Below are 23,127 nucleotides of genomic sequence, written 5' to 3'. Positions count from 1 at the left end.
AGGACGGAGATCAAGGTAGAATATCCTGTTGAGAATCAACGTTTGTTTATTGCTCACTTTGTTGTGCTCCTAGCTAGAAGTAGAAGCCTTTGTGTACTCGAGGAACGCTGCTCTGGCGTGCATGCGTACCGTGTGTGGGTCTACTGACAGTGGTTTGTCGTCACTAGTGCCGGAGACAATAACATCGAGTCGATGACGAAGCACCTCGATGTCTTCGTTGGCTAGTGCAGGTTGAGTGCTCTCTGCTTTGTTGCCGGCTTGTGAGTCCTGTGCAGCGCGCATGTTGCGTGCAACCTTAGCGCCCGAGCCACAGGATGGATGTGCAGGAGTGGCGAGTGCCTTGAGCTTTTCTCCAAGTCGGCAGTCGCTCACGAAGGCATCTCGCTTTGCAATCGCCTCTTGTTCCGCCTGCTCTTCTCGTCGTTGCTGTCTTTTCTTCTGCTCCTCATCAGGTTCGTCTTCATCGCGTGCCGACCGTGGGTCAGGCTTCATCTTCAATTGATAGCGTCGCTGCAAGGCCTTGAGCGAGAGTGCAAGATACGCACAAGCCGAAGCACGTATCGACATCTGTGGGAATTTAGGACGTTCACTACCCAGTGCAAGCAGAACTTCGTTAAGGGCAGCTCCAAGCTGCTGCTCTAATTGGCCAGGATAGCTCTTGGCTAGTTTCACCTGGGGTGGCAACTTGACTGGCAAGCTCTGTGACGTATATCGAGATGGTTCAGCGCAGAATTTACGTCGTGCTTCCTCCGAGACGAAGCAATAGACCTTAGAGCGGTACGACGCGCGGAAGAAGACGTCTCCATGGCGCAGTGCAGCCCAGTCCTTGGCCCCTGATCCCGACGCAAATGTGACCGGGCAGTAGCCTTTCAACTCCGGAAAATCGCAGTCTGGCACTGTCAGCAAGCTCAAGAGTGAAGCGTTTACTGGAGCTCTAGCCACAAGTGTCTGTGCTTCACTCTCGGCTTCTTCTTGTGTCGTCCATGATTCGTCTGGTGTTTGGTCTGCTAAGTATCCGACAAAAGCCTCAGGACTCGCCACGAATTGTTGCATATTTTGTTCATCTCCGAGCCAGAAACTGAAGCCGCGGAAATCTACGCACAAGTCACGATTGGATTGACGCGAATGGTAAAATCTCCCGGCATGCAGCTCTACAGGACAGAATGTCCGGAAGATAGGGTGCTGACGCGATCGAAGCTCTTCACGAGTACGTACGACACCTAAAGAGCGAGCAGCTCGGTTGCAAACCATTGCTATGGTGTGATGCGATGCCAACTGCTGCTGCTCGGTGAGAAATGCTTGAACCTGCGCAGCTACGTGCCAGAGCGAGGTGCTTGAGCCGTCAAGTTGACGTAAGTGGAAGACACCAAAGCGTCGAATCCAGACGTCAATGAGCTCCAGACGGTAATGATGCCATCGTGCAAATGCAGTTCGAAGATCGCTCCGCTCCACGTTGGTGTGTTGATCATGCCAGACACTAGTGAAGCTACGTTCAAGAACGAAGAGCATGTCTGGCTGAATGCTCTCTGTCTCGTTGGAAATCAGAAGACTGCATTGCAGTTCATGGTGGTTTAACATATATCCGTCAAGAATCCAACCACGAGTTTGACACTCGGAGGAGCGTAGACGAGTGCAGATAACTTCATGAATGATGTCACGGTTGGTTAGAGGATCACGTTGCTGCTCTGTGATTTCCAGTAAACGACCCCGTAGCGTGGAACCGCCCTGACACTGAATCACCCAATCTACTGCACTTTGGGGAGACACGTAGATCAATCCGAGTGCGTTGGAGAGTTCTTGCGCCACTCGAGTCTTGCCTGAATATGGAGGACCAACCACACAACAAGTCGACTGATGTCTTGGTGGAAGACTGATTTTATCCAAGTATCTTGACGGACAAGCCATAAAAGCACGACGGGCTTCACGTGATCTCGGGAAGTAAAGCTGGTCTCGATACACAATCGCTTTCATCGTGGTGGTCGATAATGAATCCGTACGTCCAGTAACAGGACAAGCAATGCCGTGCTTACCGACAAGAAGTTCTCCTGACGCTAACATCTGATACATTTTGCCTCCCGCCGTCATGTCCAGAACTTCGCAGCGCTCAAATAGTGACTCTCGTCCAACCATGAACTCATCAAGAATCCGTCTCACATGTTTGACCACTTGTCTTGGTGCACTGGTCGCATCCACCGGATCGCATACTCTGACACCTCGAGCTCGAAGTCCAGCGATAGCCTCGTCCAACGATTTCTGGTCTTCAGTGAATTGTTCGTGCAATCGAGTGCTTTCTTCTTCTCGCGCGGCTTCCAAGTTGATCGGTTCTTCTTCTTCAGCTTCTTCTGGAGGGGCGACATCGTCGTCAGCTTCGCCATTTACCTCCTTTTTTCGGCTAATAGCAAGCTTTCGACGAGGTGCCGGCAGATTGGCAGCCCATCGCGTCAACAAATTGTTGACAGCATCCTCCTCCGATACCGTCAAAGGAAGAACAAGGGCTGGAAAGAGACCGTTCTTGAAACACACCTCTAAAGTTGCAGCGTTTGGAATGCGTGAATCTTCTGGTCCCAGTCCGGCGATAACTTGTGCTACTGGTTTATCACGGTTTAGCTGGTGTCGTTGAAGCTCCGGTTGGAGCGCTTGGACAAAGATTTCTTCGACCGTCAAGCGTGATTCTTCCGGTTTGAGATCTTGTAGCTGTTGGTTGCGTTCAGCAATTCTTGCAACTGCAGTCAAGTCGACATTGACGTACTGTGCAGAGGAATTGATGTCTTCCATTTGTGGTTGAGATAGTGCTGCAGCGATTCCACCACGCCCGGAGCCTCGAACACCAAGTAGCAGCACACAAGGCACGAAGTTCGCAGTTGCACAGGAGCTATCTGGAATGAAAGCGCTTGGGTTTCGCTCGAAAGCGCGGCGCTCAGATTCACCAGCAAATGCGTAGAATTTCTGTCGAAATGAACGAACATGAGATGGCAAACCAGGTATCAACAGGCCGCGTGTACGCCATGACACAGGACAGAATCGTCCACACTCTCCCTGAAGCTGAAGCGCTCTATTCCGTGCTGCTCCGGCTTGCATTTCGGCCTCAGGATTTGGTGTCTCTCCGTCTTGTGACAATTTCTTTTCTTGTTTTTCTTCATCCTTTTGGGGAACTGGTGGGGCAAATATCACGGTTGGATCGTACTCGTCAACGAGCTGTGGAGCATGGCCATCTTCGATACTATCCAAGCGTGGTGCAATTGGGTTTAGTTCACGATCGATTGCTGCTAACGTGTCACAAGGTTGGCTGAACAACGGACATGTAATGACGCGAGGCACACTACCAAGACCTTGTGAGATATCGTCAGCACTAGATTTCTCAGCCTCAAATTGCTGACGTCGAAGTACTGATAAAGCATCAAGAGCGTCGGTACTTTTAACTTCTTCCTCTTGAGCAGCGATTTCTCTGTCCAACAACAAAATTACGTCGGGTACACATCCATGTTCCAGTAGAACAGCAGCGACGCTCCGAATGAGAGGCAGATCTGCGATCATCCACCCTGTTGTCGTGTTAGATTTGGCTAGCAATGCCTTGACAGCTTCAGCGGCTGCTGTTGCAGCTTCAACAGAGGAGACAATTTGTCCACTCATAAGTCGCATTTCCAAGGAAATGGATGAAGTCTTGACCAATTTCGAAGGAGACACAGTCTGCACTTGGAGTCCAGTCTCTAGTGTCTCGAGGTATGAAGGTGTCATGATTTCGCTAGCGCCGGTCGTGACGAGCCAAAACTTTCGATGCGCGGATGCAACTGGTATATCTCGGCGCAAATACTGCAGTGGATGTGCACAGAAATCGCGTCGTGTGTGTTGTGATGAGAAAAAATAGACTCGACCAGAGTAACATGCAGCAAACTCTGGCTCGCCTAGCCGCAGAGTGTTGGTAGAAGTCGACAGAACGGGACAAAACTCACGCCACTTTGATAGCAGTCTGCGTTTTGCGTCACGTCTAGGCAGCCGTGCAAATGACTCGCTTGATTCGGCTTCAAGAAGTGTACTCCAGTCTCCATACAACAGCCACTTCAGTTTTTCACTTCGGCTAGAACCGGTCAGATCGTCAGGCAGGGATATTGGACAAGCTTCTCGTGGGATGCTGAACCGCGACAAACCAAGCAAAGTCTAGCAAGTTGAACATAAAAGTAAGTATAAAAATTGCTCAAGTACTAGGAAACTACATACCCCCGTGATCGCCTGGATGCAGTGGTCTCGGATTACGTTGAGAGATTGAGTTGCCAACACCACCACCAAATGACAGTTCGACTGGTTACCAGCTCGGCGCATCGCGAGTTCGCGCTGCATACGTATCACGTACCCATGATATTTCTTGATACATTTTAGTGCACTAAATGAACCGAATGGTAAGGTGGGCTCATTCGGTGTATCAATCTCATTGCGTTCTGCAGCAGTTGGTTCCGGTGGCAGATCAGGTTCGTATGGTGGAACAAGGCCGCTGTCTTCGATTTCCTCTGGAGAAGCCTCGACGTCCTGATCTTCACTGTTCGGATCAGCCTCAATATTTTTAGTAACTACAATAGGTTCTTGCAACTTCTCTGCTTCTGCTTCCAGTGTCTTCGGAGGCAAGAGAGAATCTGCAAAGCCTTTGGCAGCCAAATCCTCGCTACTTGTCGTTCTCAGAGTGGCAAGCTCCCGGACTGAGTACAAACGACCAGCTACAGGAGCCAACTCAGAGCCTTTGAGCTGGTATTCCAGTTCACTGGGTAACGCTGTGAGTGCCACCAAATAGTCTACTGCTATGCTGCGATCTTGGTTGTCTGAAGTTGACAGTTCGTCCGGATATATGTCATCCATCACCACCCCAACGCCGGCTACAAGAAACAAACCACAAGCGCGTTAAAAGTATCGCTATCTATACCAGCGATGACGTACAAACGTACCGAGCAACAAACGCGTGGCTTCTATTCGTAGTACAGCAAGTGCTGTGCTTCGAGGTACTGTTCGTCCGGCACAAAGTGCATCAAGGTCTTCATCTGTGAAAATCTGATCCATTTCTTGATCTCCGTCGGCGTTGTCAATCTCAACTTTCTCGCCTCCTTCTGTTGTCTCTGGTGGAACAGTTTCGACATTTGAGTCGTCTTCTGCAGGCATAGCAATAGGTGTTCGGCGCCGACGCGAGCGAAGCTTATGATCGACAGCACGTTGCACAGCTCCATCAAGTGACAGATACTTCAATTCAAGTTTTCGTGCTAGTACACGGGCTAGTCGAGTTTTGCCACTTCCAGGTGGGCCAACAACAGCAAATCTCAGCGCAGGAAACTCGGTAAGAGCGGCAATGAGTGCATCTTCAGAATCCCAGTGCGCTGCAGACTCACGGTGAAGTTTATTATTCCGAACAGGAGTTGCTCCTGAGCCTATATACCCCACAAGCTCCTCATGTAATCGTCGTGCAATTTCCATATCATGGGGTGGGGACATATCTGCTACATCCGTCTTAGCTGTCTCAGCTGCATCGGCAACATTCCCATTAACACCAACGTTGGTCTTCTTAATAAAAGCACGAGTGAGCGAAAATTTACGTGGGTTATAGCACACAAGGAGTTGTTTGAGCGACATTTCTCGTTGATCCGGAGGTTGCAGCCCTCGAATATTTCGCAACGTATCACTTGAAGGCGGTAGCTTTTGCAGAAACTCGTTCGCAATTTTCGAGATCCGATTCAATGGTCTCAACGTGAAGCGATCGACTGGCTCAACCAATTTGGTCTCATCTTGCTCCGGTTCGCTAGTAGAGTAGGACACGACAAGTTCCGCGATAGAGTTCCGTAGTTCCTTAAAGAAATTTGCAAACACCCCGACGGGACTTTCAACGGGTAGAATAATTTCTGCGAGCTGCATAACAGCCTCGCGGAATTGTTCAGGTGACATAACTTCGTTGTCGATTGGTGACGTTTTCGAGGATTCACCGATACCTCCGACACCTTCCAAATCGTATTCCCAGTCTCGTTGTGCTGCAGCAATTGCAAGTGCATCAGTTGATAATGGAAGTACAATTGCTTTCGCAGCTCGTGCGAATAATCCGACGTATCCCTCGCGATTTAAAGTACAGGAATCCATAGGCTTGGCCAAATCCCAGAGTTGTGTCAATTCTCGTGCTACCAACGCGTTCGCTTCACCTTCAGTGGCAGATTCGTCGCCTTCCAGCATAGCATTTCGGCGATTAAACCATAATCGAAGCAGGTTTTCTTTACCTACACCGACACTGCGTTCCTCCTCGTCCTCGGCGAAGAGGAAATGCCGACGCATAGATCCAAACCGTGTCTTGGGAAACTGAATCAAAGGAAGTGTACTTGATGAAGCGGAGCGACGGTTGGAGCGAGTGATGGCAAAGGTGTTGGTTTCATGTTTTTCTTTTAGAGGAAACGAACTAGATAACGGTTTTTTTTTTCGGGTGCCAACAACGTATTTCGTTAATTTATGCGAGTTAAAAAAATCTCGGGTATTAATATGGATAATCCCGATATAATATATCTACTAGTGCTTGTACACTCTACGAATGTTTTTAAGCGTCTCTTGCTTGATATGCTTTTTTAGGCTTCTAGACTTCGAGATGTCAAGGTGACACGTGTCGATTCAAGTGCAATTTCTGCACTGGCGGTGCGTACTCGGGTCTTCTTTTCGGTCGGACGCTGGTGTTTCATTATGAACTCCTCTCCCTTTTTCTTGATCATACTGCCGATAGACTTCCGTCGAGATTGCTGCTTAGTTGTCGCGATCTCCTGCATTATCCACGGGTGATGCAACGCTGTCGCCACTGAGAATCTCGTTTTAGTGTTCATATCAAGAAGCCCAGCAATGAGATCGACACAAGAAGCTGATACATGCGATAGGAGCCCAGTCTCCTGAAGAGCGACAACTGTGCCGCGTTCAGCCATTTGAGAGAAGAGCTTATCACCGTCAGTTGAAGACGGAGCGCGGTGAACCAAGGCACGCTTAGTGCACAGAGTCCACAGAATGACGCCGAGCGACCAGGCATCGGCACAACGCGCATCTTCAACCTCAGTATGACATAGCAGCTCTGGCGCAGCATAGGCCTCCTTGGCAACTTGTAGGACCTGAATGCTTGGTTGATTGCGGTTGAATCGACGAGCGTGGCCCAGATCACCCACCTTTACGACGCCGGCATTCGTGACGAAAATATTTTCTGGCGACAAGTCCATGTGAGCGATTCCGGCAGTGTGCAGTGCGTGAACGCCTCGTAGTATTGAGGTGAAGACACGACGTCTGCCAGCATCAGTTAATGTCATCATCGAAGAGCTTTGAGGTGACACACCCGCGGTTTGAAGTCTAATCTCTTGTTGCATGATCTCAAGCAGGTCACCACGACCACAATGTTCATGCAAAAGGTGGAGTCTCTCCCCTTGCAGTGAATGACGCTCTATCTTGACGACGTTCTCGGTATCCCGAATCGAGAGGTGGAGGTCCAATTCATGTAACGCAGTGGCACTTGCATTGCAACCTTCAGGGGTACATGAAGTCATGAGTGTATGCTTGTCGATGAAACGTCGACCGGAAGCAGAGCACTCTACCAGATCCACACATTGAAGATCATCGATATTATCCTGTATACGCGAGAGCAGCCTTAAAGGAGCTTCACTGACAGGGTTCATTGAGATCAGGATATAAGTTACGAGACTTTGCCACCTCCACGAGTTTTGAGAAGTGAGGCAGATTAGACGGCTGGATGATCTCTTATATGTACCCGCACACGTGGATTCTCTGCGTTGTAGTAACGAACGGCAGTAGTTTGGACTTGTATGTTTGCAGAGGTTTGGCAACCAGCTGTATGGCTGCCGAATGCACATGTTGGGAACACTCTCTCCCCATAAAATGCTACGGTAAAGGTCTTAATACGGTTGAAACTGCAACCATATACGGTGGTGAGAATGAGCCGCGCTTCACACGGGGCACGTCAGAGCTGGATGTGGCGCGACATCCCATTTTCCTGCTCACCAAGTTTACTTGCCTATAATTTGCGCGGTGCCTGCACGAATTATAATGGCGTGCGGATTGCACATTTGGGCCCGTCCCAGCAAATTCATTCGCGTGCTAGTAACTACAACTCAAGAACTCCCCCTAAATAACATCGATTCTGACAGCCGGACCCCTTTAACTCTAATAGCCAGATCCTTGTTGACCACCACACAATGTTGTGTTGGGTCCGTCAGCATTCCTGGCATCGGCTGTGGAGGGTTGAGCGCGCTTCTGGTGCATTTTGCCAGTTGTTAGACCTGTCTATTGATGGTGGTGGTCAAGTCATTCTCGTAAGCGCAATGTGACGTTCAGTGTCGTTGGTCAGCGCATACTCGCCAACACCGCAGCTTCTACAACAAGAACATGAGTCATATAGATTCCTGGGCAGCTCCAAAAGACATGAATACATTTGCGGCGAGTTTCTACCGTGCATCTAGCTGCTGGGCTGTCTGAAACAAATATCTGTTGAAGGGCCCGATCTAATTGAATGGGCGCAACTGACTTCTAAAGATCGGTGTGTATTCTTGCCCCGACGCCGATGGCGATCTCACCGAAGCGAGAGTATCTCGATGAAAACGCGGAGGCTGCAGCTCTTGTGCACCCCAAACTCGTCTCCTCTCTCGTAAACCCTGCTAATACAGTGTTGGACTACAGTAATTCGTACCTCGGCGACGACAAGTTCGGGGAGATCATCGAGAAGGCCCGACGCGCGAGCGTCCCGACACGATTAGATCTACGCGGCAATTGCTTTGAAGCTGGGGCAGCACGAGCACTTGCGACACTGTTGCGTTCTTCACACAACGTGGTCGCCATCAGTTTGGAATGGAACAATGTCGGTCTGCTGGATCAAGGCGTGGAAGCTCTCGCTGGGGCGCTGGAAGTGGATAACCGGTTGCTAATACTCGACTTGCGTAACAATAACATTGGACCGGAGGGTGCCAAAGCACTCGCAAAAGCTCTCCGAGTCAATCGTACGCTGCGTCAATTGGACTTGCGTTGGAATGAGATTGGGAATCCTGGTGTGTTGGCATTTCGGGAAGCGTTGCAGAGCAATTACGCGCTTGTGACACTGGAGCTTATGGGCAACAATAGCAGCTTGAAGCATGTGGACGAGATCGAGGTATTACTGGCTAGGAATCGTGCCTTCACGGAGAGACCACCGCCTCTGGCAGTCGACGTATCTTGCCAAAATGGCGGGGCGAACAAAGAGAGCCCGAAAGCTGCTCCGGATGACCAGCTACTACTCCAAGTCCTTGCGGAGAAGGAGGAGCTGGAGACAGCGGTGAGTCTAGGCAAGCGAGAACGACAGAAAATGGTAAGGTACGAAGCGTATACTACCTTGCCTGTAGTCGCAGTGGTCTCATATGTGCTTTGAGCTTCTACTAGATAGAGAAAACCGAAGAGCTTGAGCTACAGCTGCAACAAGTTCGCAAAGATACTGAGATGGCAAAAGAAGAGCGAGATCGCTATCAACAACGTGAGATCGACGCAAAGCGTGATGCCCATGAGCTGAGGATGCAGCTGGACGAACTTGAGAATCGGCGAAAGCTCGAGTTTGAAGAATACCGGTCAGCACGAACAGCACTCGAGCGCGAGAATGCAGTCATCCGAGATAAGATGGGGCACATGGAGGCCCTGCGCTCCAAGGAAGCAGAGCAGAAAGACAAGCAGATTTCTCAGCTTGAAGAGGTCAAATATACACTAGATAACGAGATGCATCGTACGTCCCTCACGATAAGGTAAGTTCATACTAGTCGATCCAGTTAAGGAACCTTAACTCTTGACGTACTGGGCAGAGCACAAGAGGAAGAAATAGGGAAGCTACATAAACAGCTTCAAGATACTCAACAAGAATACAGCCGCAAAGAAGCGAAGCTGGTGTCGGACCACGAAGGCAAATTGAGCGCGGCTCAACGGCAGCATGATATGGTTACTGGATCCATACAGACGCAGCTCAGCTACACTTCAGCACAACTTGAAGCGAGTGAGCGGAGTGTTCGAGAGCTCAAGGATAAGTGCGAAGCCTTGCAAGCCAAGATGCTGCAGTCTCAGATTGATCACGAGAAGTCAATTGGTGACTTGAAGCAGCACTGGGAAGCAGAGATGCAGGAACGAATCCAGCGCTCTGTCGGATCGGTCGAAGCTCAAGTAGCGGAGGTGAAGAAGGCTCGGCAACAGCTTGAGCGAGAGGTGGAAAAACACCTCGAAACCATCATCCAACTGCGTCAGGACAATATATCACTACTGCAGGCGAAGGATGAACAGCAGCGTGAGATGGAGACGGCGATGGAGACGCAGGCCAAGACACTGCAGGAGGAGCAGACGCTGCTGGCTGCAGCGGTGAGTGAACGATCTCGCATCGAGGAGAAGCTGCGACTCCAGCTGCGCAAGATGGAGGAGCAGGACGCCCGACTTGTGCAGATGCAGGCAAACTTCGACGAACGGATCCAGGTGCGTCCACTAACAGTCGTAGCTTCCCGTTTGGCCTCGTATTCATGTGGATTATTGTTTTTGATCGACTATTTCTAGATTCTGACTTCTAGCGCAAAGATCGCGGCCGAGGAGAGCGCCGCTATCATGAAGGAGAAGGCAGCGTTGATCGCATCTCTAGAGGGTCAAGTGCTGCGATTGGAGCGGGAGCTATCAGCGTTGAACCACGAGCACGAGAAGCGCATTGACAACTTGGCGGAATCCTTTGGCCGATTTGTACAGGAGCAAATGGGTAAGGAGCGAGAACGCCGCAAAAAAACGTCGGCGGCGCCGAGTTCCGACGTCTAGTGAGTGTAGTAGACAGCGACCTGGATGAGGCCCTGACTACCTGTCTTAGGGCGTGGTCCACTGGTTGTGGACGCTGTGCAGCCGCAGCTGCAACGATCGAAGTCATGCGCATCATTTCAAAGAAGTTCTCGTCCAAGGCGGAAACGTTGACAAAATGAAGAGTGGACATTGAGTTGACATTGAAGTGATCACCAACCAGTGGAATTGGCCGAAAATCGAATTTTTGTCGCACCATCTGTCACTGGGCGCGATCTTTCGCCGCGCTTTGGATTTCAAATATTGACCCCGTGGATTGGTTAGAAAAGATAAACAATCTCTTCCATTGGCTAAAACTCGAAACGAGATCATTGAATTGGGGTTTTACATGGCTGCACTGATTATGGTGTCCAGGAAGTTCAGGAAGCGCCAGAAAGGGACCGGAAAAGCCAGCCCAGCGCACTGAAACGGCGCTGTAAACATGCCAGTCGAGTTGACCGCCGTAAGGCGATGTGTTCGCCATTCACGTTTCCACCCGATAGGGCTCCAGCTGACGAGATCCTAGTCCAGCATTGCGAGAAACATTTTGAAGTCTTTGTGTGAGAGAGAGAAACTCTAATCATAATGAACTGCACCACGAGTGTACAGGCACGCATCGACCAATTTGAGCTCATGGCTCAAACCAACGCCAAATCCGGGATCCCGCACATTGGGCCCATGACGAGGCTTAAGATCGACAACTCGCTTGTGAAGGAGATTATCAATCGTTTAGACGCACAGCATACTCCCACGCATTCGGAGTTTTTGCAAATGATGTTCGAGGAGCTCGCTGAGGAGCCGACGGAGAAAGAACAGGATATCGCTCCTACGAAGCCTGTTGTCTACAAAAGCCTCATGGTCAACACCTTGCAGTCGGACAACGAAGATGACGACACGGCTTTCAACTCGTACGAAGACGAGAGTGTCGCGGAATCGACCACTTCATTCAAATCTACGCGCTACTCGGGCGTACCCCGCAGCCCGTCGACATATTCCACTGCTTCCACAAGCTCGCTGGACTCGCTATTGAGCTCGTTGGACATGTTCGTACCTGAGCTACTGCAGGCGTCAGGCAGGGCCAGTCCAGACTTCAACAAGAATGTCAAACCGACGGTCTATCGCTCGAGACGTACTTCATTCCCAGAGAACTTGCAAGTGACGGAGGTGCACCACCAACGCGCTACACTGAAAGAAACCCCGTTGATCACGACGAACGAGTCGTCAATCCCCGCCCCAAAAGCGCGCCGCTCTTCGCTCTATACCTCCAAGAAACCGGCCTCAGTAGCACCAAGGTCTCGTTGCTCTTCATTCTCGGCCGCGAAAGTTCCTCCGACCACCGAGGTAGCATGCAGTACACCACCTGTGGTTCCACCCCATCGCGCAAAGAGCCACTCGAACTCATCGCCTGTTGCTCGGTACATGGACTACGAGAGTTCTCCACGTTTTGCAGCCATGAGGGCCATGAATGTGGAGCGTCGTCGCCGACTGGAAGAGCGCAATCGAGCTCTTGCCACCGCCAAGAGTAAGCGCAGATATAGCAAGCCACGTACCCCGGAGTGGCAGAAGGGTCTTGACCAGATCCACACACAAGTGTTCGCCTGCAAGCAGAACAATCAGTCGCATTCAGCCAAGACAGAGTCAACGATATCGCGAAGACACTCAACTTCGACCTATCCCCGAGGCTAGACTCTTGTTGGTGTCCGGATTCTTCAGGTGCAGGTTTTCGTGTCATCAACGCAAGTGCCACGATAACTTATACAATAGAATAACTAGTAAATTGTACGCACTCAACACCATTTTGCCTTGCAGTGGCCAAAGACAATTTGCCATTATTGAATTGCAGAGTGATGGTCTCAAACTTGCACTATTCCATTATCGTGATTTGATTGGCTGAAACCACGCAAAACGTGTGGCCTTCATACGGTGACACTAAACCCACTAAACATGATTACAGTACTTGGTCTCTATCCTCCTCCGCACCGCCGCGATGACTGCTTCCCCCATGCCGAACGGATACAGTTTGGCCGCTAGCTACTACCGCCTCAATGCAAGTGGCGAATCTTCCCTCGACAGCAATGTCATCGAGGCCACGAAGCCAAGTGAGATAGTAGTAAAGCAGATTGACGACGTCCCGGGAGTTAGCGTGCAAGTACCGCGACTACCACTAAGCAAACTCAACTGGAAAAATCGAGCTCGATTTCTGGAAATGATGGAACGCCACTCGTTCGTGGTGCTTACAGACCTCGGTGAGAAGCTGGAGGGCACGCACGACCAGGTGTTACAGGAGTTCGAGGCGTTCTTCACTAGCGATGATGAGGACTGGAAAAACGGTTGCACCAGCAAGCACGTTTACCTCAATGAGCACGGTAAACCGTTTTGGTATGCTGGATACGAGCATACAAGTGTGCGCGACTGCTTCCGCGTGGCATGCGGGGATATGTCGAGGCTGGTGTGGCCATCGCCAGAGTTCAAGAAGCACTGGCTGTCTCTTCAACGCCGCATGCAACGCATCTGTGACCGGGCGTTGAGCTTGACTGTCGGCTACGATATTGAGCCAAGTCATTCACGAACCGACAAGGACTTTTCTGTGTGCTACGGTCTGCACTACCCGAACATTGAGGGTAGCGGACAATCCGAGACGGAAAACGTTTTCGAACATGTGGACCCGAGTCTGTTCGTCGTGGAACCTGTGCCTAATGTGGAGGGGTTGGATGTGTTCGACCAACACTCCAAGCAGTGGCTTAAGGCCGAGAAGGTGTGCGTCCCTGGTAAGGAGATTGTGCTCTTCTGTGGTCACGCCTTGAACCGAGCCACGGAAGGTCGGATCCCAGGAACGCTGCATCGCGTTCGACGCACCCCAGACCGAAGATTCTGCATCATCTATGAGCAAAAGTATGAGGAGTATTTCCTTTAACTATGGGTGGACGACGCTGGTCTAATGAACATAGTATCCAAACACGAAAAAGGATCCTATCCGACGTCCTTGACCAGCGCTACCTGGACAGTACTCCCCGGACCACCAACGTTGACGTATCAAACACGCAGGGCTGCATTCGAAAAAAAAAATTGTCCTGATTGTACGGATAACAACATATCATATATCCATGCTGATTCAACTTTCGATGACGATGATCACCCCAATACTGACATTTATTAGTCTCCGAGCTACAATACAAATCTTCCAAGCCGGCTAATTGCAGATCTTGAGCGCTATCAGTTGATCCCCAGGTATAAGCTGCATCCGCATTTGTGTTTTCCGTACATGTACTGGTCAGTTCTCCTTCCTTCCCATTTCCACATTTACTTTGCGGAAGAAGAACCAGAGAATTCATCGGGAGGAACGCCAATGATAAGCAGTCGATCCGTTTTAACGTCAACACTTGCAGTGGTCATCTTAGCTAACTCACTCTCGCAAGTCATAGCCTATCGGATTTCGATCAAAACAACTCCAATTCTCGAATCATGGGAAGGCTGGGGAACATCGCTGTCATGGTGGGCCAACGTCTTTGGAGACCGCGAAGATATCGCCGACGTGCTCTTCTCCAACATGTCATCCGTCTCAATCGAAGGTGCAGCTAAAGACATTCCTGCACTCAATTTCAATATCGCACGCTACAACATCGGTGGTTCAGGAAACAATGTTATCGACGACAGCGGGACGGAGATTGCGATGAAGACGTCAGAGAAGATGTCTGCATTCAAGGCGATCGAGTCGTTCTGGTTGGACTGGACCAGCACTGATCCAGCGTCGAAGAGCTGGAACTGGGACGCAGATGCGAACCAGCGTGCCATGCTGGATTTGGCATCGAAGCGTGGTGCCAATGTTTTCGAAGCGTACTCGAACTCTCCTCCTTGGTGGATGACAAACAACCGCGCCACCGCTGGTGGAGACGATGGAGCAGCTGATAATCTAAACCCCGCGTACTTGGAGCAGTTCGCGGTGTATTTGGCGACAGTGGTAAGCAAGGCGAAATCAAACTGGGGTGTCGAGTTTAAGTACGTTGCACCATTCAACGAGGCAAACAGCAAGGCCTGGGCATTTCCGGAATCGCAGGAAGCCTGTCACTTGGGGGTCAAGACGCAGAGCGACATTTTGAAGGTGTTGCGGACGCAGTTGGATAAGCTTAACCTCCAGAATGTGCTCATTGCTGGAGCTGAAGAAAAGAATCCTGAGGAAGCTCTCCACGTAGTTGTACAAATGACACAGAGCGAGTATCCCGGTATTGATGCCATTGCCAAGGTAAACGCGCATTGCTCCGACGGTGTGGCTCCATATGCCGGCGACGACCGCGACAAGTTGAAAGGAATGGTTTCTTCGCTGACTAAGCGTCCGTCGCTATGGGACTCTATGTATGCCGACGAGGATGCGAGTGGGCTCACCATGGCTGATGCCATCGCTAGAGACATCAACGAAATGGGTGCTTCAGCGTTCGTTTACAAGCAAGCGCTTGATAGTGGAGTGCTGGGACTCATTCAGTCGAACCCGGGAGACAATTGGATCGGCAGTGCAAACCCAAAGCACTACGTGATGGCCCACTACTCTCGCCACATTCACGCTGGCATGAGCATCTTGAAGTTCGATGATCCAAACACTTTGCTTCCTGGATCATCCTCGTATGCTTTGGACAAGTATCCGAACTTCGTTGTTGCATACGACGAAAACACCCAAGTGATGGTGATCGTGGCGACGAACTTCGGAGACGCTCAAACTGTCACATTCGACTTGTCTGCTCTGGAATATGTTGATGGACCGATAAATACTTGGACAACGGAGCCAAACTCTACCACTGGAGCTGTGTACAAAACCTCGAGCATCGACATTCTCTTTGGCCAAAGTGCCAGGTTCTCCGCGGATCTACTAGCACAATCGATTACGACGCTCGAGATCCTAGGCGCTGAATTGACAAACACAGTCACTGTGTAGGTGCCACACGTGCTCAATTGAACGTATTTCGGACAAGGTTGTCAACTCACAGGTGACTATTGCCTTGCCTAGTTAGTTACCTGGTAGATACATGGTCCAACTTTACAGAATATACATCAATTGCACTAATCAAAATGCTAGATTCATTTCTGAATATGGTTATTGCTCGAAAGGGATTCATACACTGCCAGCGGGAGCGACGTTCAGGGCTTTTTGACAACACTGACGAAGCCACTAGCAGCAGAAAAGTACTTCTTATTGGCCTCGGCAACGCGAGCCTTCGCAGCTTCAGGGTTCATGAGCTCAATGCCTTGCACAGGTGTGAACGCAAGACTTGATGCCAAACCAGAAAGCGGCGGCTTGCTAGCAGAAGACGCAGCAAAGTTGGCAGCGCGCAATTTTTTGCTTGACTGCTTCTGTTCCTTGCGCATAATACGCAAATTGCCCGATCCTTCTTGGCCAAGACGGCCAGATGTAATTCCCATTGCGTTGTCACCATACTCTTCGTCAGCTGTAGCGAACGACTGCCGGTTCATTTCACGTCGCACATCTGTCATCTGCAGCCGCTCTTTCATCTTGCGGTAGCGCTTGCCACCGCGTTTGCGGCGCGGTTTCTCGTCTGGAATAGGCAGCGCCTTCTTCGTCTTGGCCTTCTGGGGTTCTTGCCATTTCTCCATCTTACCAACTAACTCGGTACGAAAGCGAGCACCGACTAAACCTTCCGTATCATTCTGATGAGGCTGGCTATCCACGCGTGCCATCAGCGCTAGTTTGCCAGCTACGGCTCTACACGCCTTCATGCGCAAATACGGTGGCACACTCTGCACGAGGTCACTGAAGAACAGGACACCTGTATGCTTGAGCGCTGCAGCGGATGAAAAGCCACTCAAAACTTTCTTTTCTTGTCCCAACACCTGCAAGTTGCACGACGGGATCCGTGCAAGTTGCGCCACCCCGCCAGCAAGTCCGATAAGCTGCGCAGCGATACGTGTGCCTACGAGCTGCGAAACGTTCGGCGCCAAATACTTCATGCGGCTCTCCACGAAGCGCAAGATCATATTCTTGTCCTTATCCAGCGACAGTAGCTCGTCACACGCTTCCATGCAGGTCTTCAAGTCCTCAAGACTCAGGGGTTTGCCACTGGTGCCGGAACCCGTAACGGAGATTCCAATAACAGCTGAACTAGGCAGAAGTTTAGGCAGTTCTTCCACAAGCGTTAAGTCCATCTCGTTGCCAATGACTTTGACCACACGAGCGTAGTCCAGCGCGTTGGGAACGAGAGAGTCCAGCTCCGGGAACTTAGCAGCGTAGATATCAGCGATAAAACGGTGAATGGCCTCGATCTCGTCGTCAATTTGCACCATCAAGTCATTAGAAGTCACCACCAGCTCGTACTCAGCGCTTCCTTCTTCTAGTGGCTTCGGTTCGGCAGTAACAGAGGCGTCGTCCACGTCCACGTATTCCTGAATTTTCTGAACGTGAGCCAGGTATTTGGGCGAACGTTTGAGTGTCGCGACGGCTGCTATACCACGCTGTTTGACGCTGGATCGTAGCGACTCGGCCAAGTCTTCATTCTTCTCCTCTCCGTCATTCTCGCGCTTCCGCTTAGCTGGTCGAGATTGGGCGGCATCTGGCATCTTTTCGTCGTCATCGTCGCCATTTGTCTCGGCATCGGCGGATGAAGCACCGCCAGGGGTGTAGGAGGACGTCGGCGTGTCTTCCTCATCACTGCTTCCCCCACTCAGCTCATCCAGGTCGTCCAAGAATGAATCTGCAAGCGTCGACATCAGTGCTTCGACCTCTGATCGTAACGTTGGTTATTTCCAATGAAAATAATTGTGTTTCGAAAATAATGCAAAATCAAATGAGGAGATCGAATAAGATCTATGGAAAGAAACGGCCACAATATGCTAGATACCAGTTTCAACAATTGCAATGAGCCGCATACAAACTCCAAGTGAACTGGCGAAAAGGCACGGTTGGAGGAAGGCGGTTTAACTTCTGAAGACGAAGCTTCAGTTCCGCATTCCTGACCTGACACGCACCCAAGTTAACCCTGAAGATCATGCCTGGTCAAGAGAACGCCAACAACGGTAGCAACAGCCACAACTGGCGCCGCAAGACGCCTTCTGGTGGACGCAAGGACAGTGACGCCGAGCACAAGAAGAAGAAGCCGCGTCGCGGTGGCCGTCGGAACAACGGCAACAAGAACGCTAATGCCAATGCGAACGGTCAGACCAAGCAGGCGCCTGTCGCTGCCGCCCCCGTGAAGCAGGAAGCTCCAACCCCCGCTACCACGACTGCTAAGCCCGCGAATTTGGACTACCTATCAGACGTGCTGTTTGCTTCGCTGGACATTTCGGCCAAAACCAAGCGTGCCATCGTGGAAGACCTCAAGTACGAGCGCCTCACGAACGTGCAGAACGAGACGTTTCCGTTGATTCTGGAGGGCAAGGACGTGCTCGCCAAGGCCAAGACTGGAAACGGCAAAACTATCGCCTTCTTGCTTCCTGTGATCGAGAACATGGTCAAGGAGGGACGTCGCTCGGGCGCCGTCATCCCCACATTGGCCATCTCGCCCACGCGTGAGCTGGCGCTGCAGATCTCCACGGAGGCTAAGCGTCTCACCAAGTTCCACGAGTTCAATGTCGCCTGTTTCGTGGGTGGTGCTAACATCAAGAAGGATGAGCGCACGCTTACGAGCAGCACGCCGATTGATATCCTGGTGGCCACACCCGGCCGTCTCGTCGACCACTTGAAGCAGAACACTGGTAATATCGTTAACCGTCTGGGCAAGGCCAGTGTCTTGATTCTGGACGAAGCCGATCGACTACTGGACATGGGATTCCGTCCTGACGTCATGCGCATCATCGGATACCTGCCGAAGGAGCGTCAGACGCTGCTGTTCAGCGCCACTTTGCCTGCCTCCACGGAGGAACTCAAGCAGGTCGCTTTACGTAAGGACTACTCGTTCGTGGACACAATCGACGAGAACGAGGCGGATACCAACGTGCAGACCGAGCAGGAGTACGTTATATGCAAGATGGAGGAAGTGATCCCAATGGTGGAGCGCGTGCTGTCTGAACACATGAAGCTCTCAGCGTATAAAGTAATGCTGTTCTTCCCGACGGCCCGTTCAGCGCAGTTCATGGCGCAGCTCTTCCAAGCTGCTGGTTTCCCTGGTGTCCTGGAGATTCACTCACGTAAGAGTCAGGCAGTGCGCACGAAGACTGCTGAGGCTTTCCGTAAGGGCCACAAGGTGATGATGTTCTCGTCGGACGTGTCGGCTCGTGGTGTGGACTACCCGGACGTGTCGCTCGTGCTGCAAGTGGGTCTTACCGATCGCGATCAATACATCCACCGTCTTGGACGTACAGCTCGTGCTGGTATGAAGGGCAAGGGTGTTCTCATTCTGTCCGAGTTCGAGACGCCTCTACTGGACAAGTTGGCTGATTTACCTCTGGAGCCCAGCAAGAAGCACGTTCCGGAGACGCTAGCACCGTCGCAGTCGCGTGCTTTGAAGGTTATCAAGAGTCTGAAGAGCTACAGTGACGTGGAGAAATCGGCTCAGCAGTCGTACCAGGCTTGGCTCGGTTTCTACAACTCGAACTCGAGGCGTTTGAAACTGAAGCCCGTGGAACTCGTGCAGCTTGCAGCCGATTACAGTCGTATCATTGGTCTGGACGAAGTGCCTAAGCTCGAGAAGAAGACTCTCAAGAAGATGAACCTCCTCGGCGTGCCTGGCATCGAGCCGTCGCCGTACACGCGCGACAATGCCGGTAACCTCAATGTCGGCCGCAATGGTGGTGGCAACCGTGGAGGCAACAGCCGTAGATAAACCATCAAGGTCACTGTGCGGAGACTGCAAAGATCAAGTGAATTAGCTTCAGCTCTGCGTCTCGGTGACTGGATTTTGCTGTAGAATGCCAGGTGACTTCCTCATCACTAGAACCCAATCGTAATTTATTGCAACGAAGGATGAGTCGGTAGAAACTAGGTATACTACTAATTCCTAAAACTGACACCACCGCAAAGCAAAATAGTAATGCTTGAGAAGCTCTTTCGAGCAATCAGCTGCTCCTGGGCCACCCGCAGGCACTCAGAAGCACTTGTTTTTTTTTCGAAACCGTTGGAGGCCAGGATTATTAGTACTGTTTTGTACAGGATTCTAATCCTGGATTGTCCAGGATCGAAGATAAAAAACATTGCATAAATTTCAAGTCACTTAATTCCGATTTCAACCGCTAATTCCGAATTGAGGGAGAAACGAAATCCCGTTCAGTTGCGGTTATACAGGCAAAATGGCTCGAGGTGCTGGCGAAGACGTTGCGGACGCCCCATAAGCAGGACAAGAGGCCACAGAAGCAGGACAAGAGGCCTCGCAAGCGTATCAAGGTACTGAGGTGTGTTCACCTCCGCTTGGAGGAGGTTCTAGTGCGCAGGAGCAGGTGAACGAAGCGTTAGGAAGTGGTGAAAGCGAGGGAGACGAGGGGGTGGCGTGCTGCGGCCAATAACCGCTGGTAACGATGCAAAAGCTGGTGGAGACGACCAGACAACGGGTGGAGGGGCTTCTGGTACGGCAGGTGGTGACGGCAGCGAGAGGGAGGAGACACCTGGTTTCGAAATGGTGTCCATGGAGTCTGGAGACAACGATGAGAGCGGTAATTCTGTGGATGTGGACCCGCCAGCTGTGTGGCATCCGTCCTGGAACGCCTGGCAGCAGTACTTCGTACAGTACTGCGAGAGAACGAGGCAGGTTCTACCTGTTAAGGATACCATGTCTCGGGCTGAGCGACTGAAGCGGTTGAAGAAGACCAAGAAAGCAGATGATGACTCTATATTACTACCTGAAGGTTGCGATCCCTATCAACGAGTGTACATATGCCCTCATGGCTGGAAGAAGCGGAAATCACGAAGCGAAGGGACGCGGTCTCGCCAGCACATTCGCTTGACGGATTGTCCCTTCCGCTTTGTGGTTCAATGGAACGTGGCTCGAGAGCAACTACAAGTGAAGAATGGAGTGTACACCCACAATCACCAAGTTTCAACCCAAGCGTACGCGACCTATCCAGTTTCGCGTGGAGTTCACGATCCGGTTGTAGGAGCGCGTGTGGAAGGCATGCTGTCTGCGGGAGCTAAGCGCTCTCGCATTTACGACTACTTACTGGAGCATGACCAAAACGTCATACAAGTTGACGTTGATAATCTCGTCCGGGACCACTCAGGCTCTCTCTCTACGCAGGATGATAACGAGGCTACAGCGCGCGAGATTGCTGCGTTCGCTGCAGCGGACCCGGAGAACCTATCCTTAGTGTCTGAAACGGATGCAGGTGAAACAGGAGTCATTTCACTGGCTACCGCTCACATGCGGCGTATCTATGGTCGTTTCAGCGAAGTTCTCCTCGTCGATTGCAGCCACAAGACCAACCGGTGAGTAGGATTTTTCCGTTCCAGGATTATATCCATGTTTTTTTAGATCCAGGATTTTGTCCAGGATTTCTATTTTTAGATTTTATCTGTTAAATTATCCAGGATTAAATGATGGATTTTATCCACGATTATTTTAGGACTATATTTCTTCGATTTTATCCAGGATTTTAACCAGGATTTTTCAAGGATTCTAACATATATTCGTTTCTATTGTGCTAGATACAACTACCAGCTCCTTACATCATGGACATGAATGAATTTGGGGAAGGAGCAGTTGTGCAGCAGTCTCTCATCGAAGCCAATGGAGACTGGCACATGGAGCGTGCTATTACGCACTTCAAACGTTCTCATCCTACTCGAATTAATTTGCTGCGCGTGATCGTTGTGGATAAAGACCTGAACGAAATTCGAGTATTGGAAACGAATTTCCCAGAAGCCAGGATCTTGATTTGTCACTTCCACGTGATAAAATACCTGAAAGAGATGCGATCAAAACCCGAGTTTGGGAAGATCGCTTCTGAAGATGCTAGTTTAATCGACGCAGCAGTACACGAGATGGTTTACGCAGCAAATGAAGACAGTTACGAAGTTGCTCACAATTCATTGGAAGGGATTTGTGATCGTGTTGGATTGAATGGATTTTACGCCTACTTTCAAAAGAACTGGGATTCCTGCAAGGATCGGTGGGTCTATTATCTTCGCGCTCACTTACCTCACTTCAAGAACCATACAAATAACAGGCTGGAGAGCTTTTTCGGGAAGCTGAAGGATGGAGTGGACGGCTCGATGAGTATGGCTCAATGCGTTAAGGCTCTTCTTGCTTACGACCGCCGTAAAGAGAGGGTTACGAGGATTGGTCATTTCGTGAATTCACACTATGACGAAGAGATGAGTACTGTTTTGCGCTTCACGAGTCACTACGTGGCTGGTCAGATCGAGGCTCAGTACGCAAAAGGTATTGAGATGGCTTCCAAATACAGATTCGACCACAACGAGGAGGTGTCGAAAACATTTATCGCTCAGACTGGAAACTCCATCGGGAGACAATTTGCCGACCTGATGATAAAAGATGGCGAAGAAATCTGTCAGCTAGCCCTGCAGAAGCTCGACAAATTGCTGTTGGACGATGCGCTCGGAGTTTACTAAGCGAAGACGTCCACAAACATAATTTATAGCGCTAATCACGTTTTGCATACCAGCCTTTGTTGGGAAGCGAGAGAACCTAACACCCTTTTAATTTTTGCTGGATTAGTTTCTACTACTAGTAGTATAATAGTAGTAAGTGGGAGAAGGGCGTCGTCTCTCACTCCCTCATTTCGACCATGAGGCGCAAGCGCAAGAAAGACGACTACCCGAAGGACTGGGATGTTGTCGAGGAGAGTCAGGACCCCGACGAGTACCCGCCTCGCGTCACCAGGCCAGACGTCATCGCCAGGCGCGCTCGTAACAAGATCACGAACTGCGTGGCGGTTAAAACAAGCTTGAACACCTTTTTCAAGCGCGGAGGAAGGTTCCTGCCCGGCAGGGCGTTGCCATGGGAGGAAGTGCTCGCCGACATGAATAAGGGGTACTGGAGGCGTACCTGCTGGCAAACCTTCATATTCTACGGCTTCTCAAAGAGAACAAGGAGATACCGAAGCTCGACGGCGGGTTCTTTCGAAGTTGCTTGTTGGCAGTGATGAAACTGCTTCGCTACTCCAAAGTCAAGGGAGAACTTGGAGAGTCTCTAAAGACCTACAACTCGAGTCGATGTGCACGCTCCCCTCAAGCAAATGGCGGGTACATCAATCAAGGATGGAGTCACAACACCGGAGACCAAATGGCCATGATGACGAAGAACGCGGTGAGCATGAACTTCTACCGACGTTTTCACACGTTTCTCAAGCGCACGTACATGATTGATGGAAAGAAAGCGTACACGCTTCTCAAATGAATCCTCAGTCACGAGGAGTACGTTT

The 23,127-nt window shown here is 50.7% G+C and overlaps 11 protein-coding genes across 11 annotated transcripts; 8 read left to right on the top strand and 3 right to left on the bottom strand.

The window, feature by feature from the left end:
- Positions 1-69: 69 nt before the first annotated feature.
- On the bottom strand, positions 70-6,294 carry PPTG_16070 (hypothetical protein; the record flags this gene model as incomplete). The annotated part of the gene is made up of 3 exons (XM_008913365.1): positions 70-4,155; positions 4,216-4,862; positions 4,932-6,294. 3 exons carry the CDS (start codon positions 6,292-6,294, stop codon positions 70-72), a joined length of 6,096 nt encoding a protein of 2,031 aa, XP_008911613.1.
- Positions 6,295-6,434: 140 nt separating this feature from the next.
- Positions 6,435-7,960, bottom strand: PPTG_16069 (serine/threonine protein kinase). Its single transcript, XM_008913364.1, has one exon. It carries the CDS (start codon positions 7,851-7,853, stop codon positions 6,579-6,581), a length of 1,275 nt encoding a protein of 424 aa, XP_008911612.1. The 5' UTR covers positions 7,854-7,960; the 3' UTR covers positions 6,435-6,578.
- A 578-nt stretch (positions 7,961-8,538) lies between these two features.
- Positions 8,539-11,087, top strand: PPTG_16068 (hypothetical protein). The gene is made up of 4 exons (XM_008913363.1): positions 8,539-9,337; positions 9,409-9,761; positions 9,819-10,473; positions 10,552-11,087. Exons 1-4 carry the CDS (start codon positions 8,561-8,563, stop codon positions 10,798-10,800), a joined length of 2,034 nt encoding a protein of 677 aa, XP_008911611.1. The 5' UTR covers positions 8,539-8,560; the 3' UTR covers positions 10,801-11,087.
- A 313-nt stretch (positions 11,088-11,400) lies between these two features.
- Positions 11,401-12,575, top strand: PPTG_16067 (hypothetical protein; the record flags this gene model as incomplete). Its single annotated transcript, XM_008913362.1, has 1 exon — positions 11,401-12,575. The coding sequence occupies one exon, from the start codon at positions 11,401-11,403 to the stop codon at positions 12,499-12,501; it is 1,101 nt and encodes a 366-aa protein (XP_008911610.1). The 3' UTR covers positions 12,502-12,575.
- Positions 12,576-12,742: 167 nt separating this feature from the next.
- On the top strand, positions 12,743-13,963 carry PPTG_16066 (hypothetical protein). The gene has a single exon (XM_008913361.1). It carries the CDS (start codon positions 12,803-12,805, stop codon positions 13,727-13,729), a length of 927 nt encoding a protein of 308 aa, XP_008911609.1. The 5' UTR covers positions 12,743-12,802; the 3' UTR covers positions 13,730-13,963.
- A 131-nt stretch (positions 13,964-14,094) lies between these two features.
- PPTG_16065 (hypothetical protein) lies at positions 14,095-15,874 on the top strand. The gene has a single exon (XM_008913360.1). The coding sequence runs from the start codon at positions 14,162-14,164 to the stop codon at positions 15,737-15,739; it is 1,578 nt and encodes a 525-aa protein (XP_008911608.1). The 5' UTR covers positions 14,095-14,161; the 3' UTR covers positions 15,740-15,874.
- PPTG_16064 (hypothetical protein) lies at positions 15,758-17,581 on the bottom strand. Its single transcript, XM_008913359.1, has one exon. The coding sequence runs from the start codon at positions 17,524-17,526 to the stop codon at positions 15,943-15,945; it is 1,584 nt and encodes a 527-aa protein (XP_008911607.1). The 5' UTR covers positions 17,527-17,581; the 3' UTR covers positions 15,758-15,942.
- A 114-nt stretch (positions 17,582-17,695) lies between these two features.
- PPTG_16063 (hypothetical protein) lies at positions 17,696-19,828 on the top strand. Its single transcript, XM_008913358.1, has one exon. It carries the CDS (start codon positions 17,805-17,807, stop codon positions 19,575-19,577), a length of 1,773 nt encoding a protein of 590 aa, XP_008911606.1. The 5' UTR covers positions 17,696-17,804; the 3' UTR covers positions 19,578-19,828.
- Positions 19,829-20,363: 535 nt separating this feature from the next.
- PPTG_16062 (hypothetical protein) lies at positions 20,364-21,173 on the top strand (the record flags this gene model as incomplete). The annotated part of the gene is made up of 1 exon (XM_008913357.1): positions 20,364-21,173. The coding sequence occupies one exon, from the start codon at positions 20,364-20,366 to the stop codon at positions 21,171-21,173; it is 810 nt and encodes a 269-aa protein (XP_008911605.1).
- Positions 21,174-21,412: 239 nt separating this feature from the next.
- Positions 21,413-22,315, top strand: PPTG_16061 (hypothetical protein; the record flags this gene model as incomplete). Its single annotated transcript, XM_008913356.1, has 1 exon — positions 21,413-22,315. The coding sequence occupies one exon, from the start codon at positions 21,413-21,415 to the stop codon at positions 22,313-22,315; it is 903 nt and encodes a 300-aa protein (XP_008911604.1).
- A 176-nt stretch (positions 22,316-22,491) lies between these two features.
- Positions 22,492-23,102, top strand: PPTG_16060 (hypothetical protein; the record flags this gene model as incomplete). The annotated part of the gene is made up of 2 exons (XM_008913355.1): positions 22,492-22,747; positions 22,789-23,102. 2 exons carry the CDS (start codon positions 22,492-22,494, stop codon positions 23,100-23,102), a joined length of 570 nt encoding a protein of 189 aa, XP_008911603.1.
- Between the last annotated feature and the right edge of the window lie 25 nt (positions 23,103-23,127).

Source organism: Phytophthora parasitica (genome assembly GCF_000247585.1).
Source record: "Phytophthora parasitica INRA-310 unplaced genomic scaffold supercont2.53, whole genome shotgun sequence".
NCBI classification, from domain to species: domain Eukaryota; phylum Oomycota; class Peronosporomycetes; order Peronosporales; family Peronosporaceae; genus Phytophthora; species Phytophthora nicotianae.
Note: the sequence above shows the minus strand (reverse complement) of the source record. Positions and strands in the feature narration are given on the sequence as shown.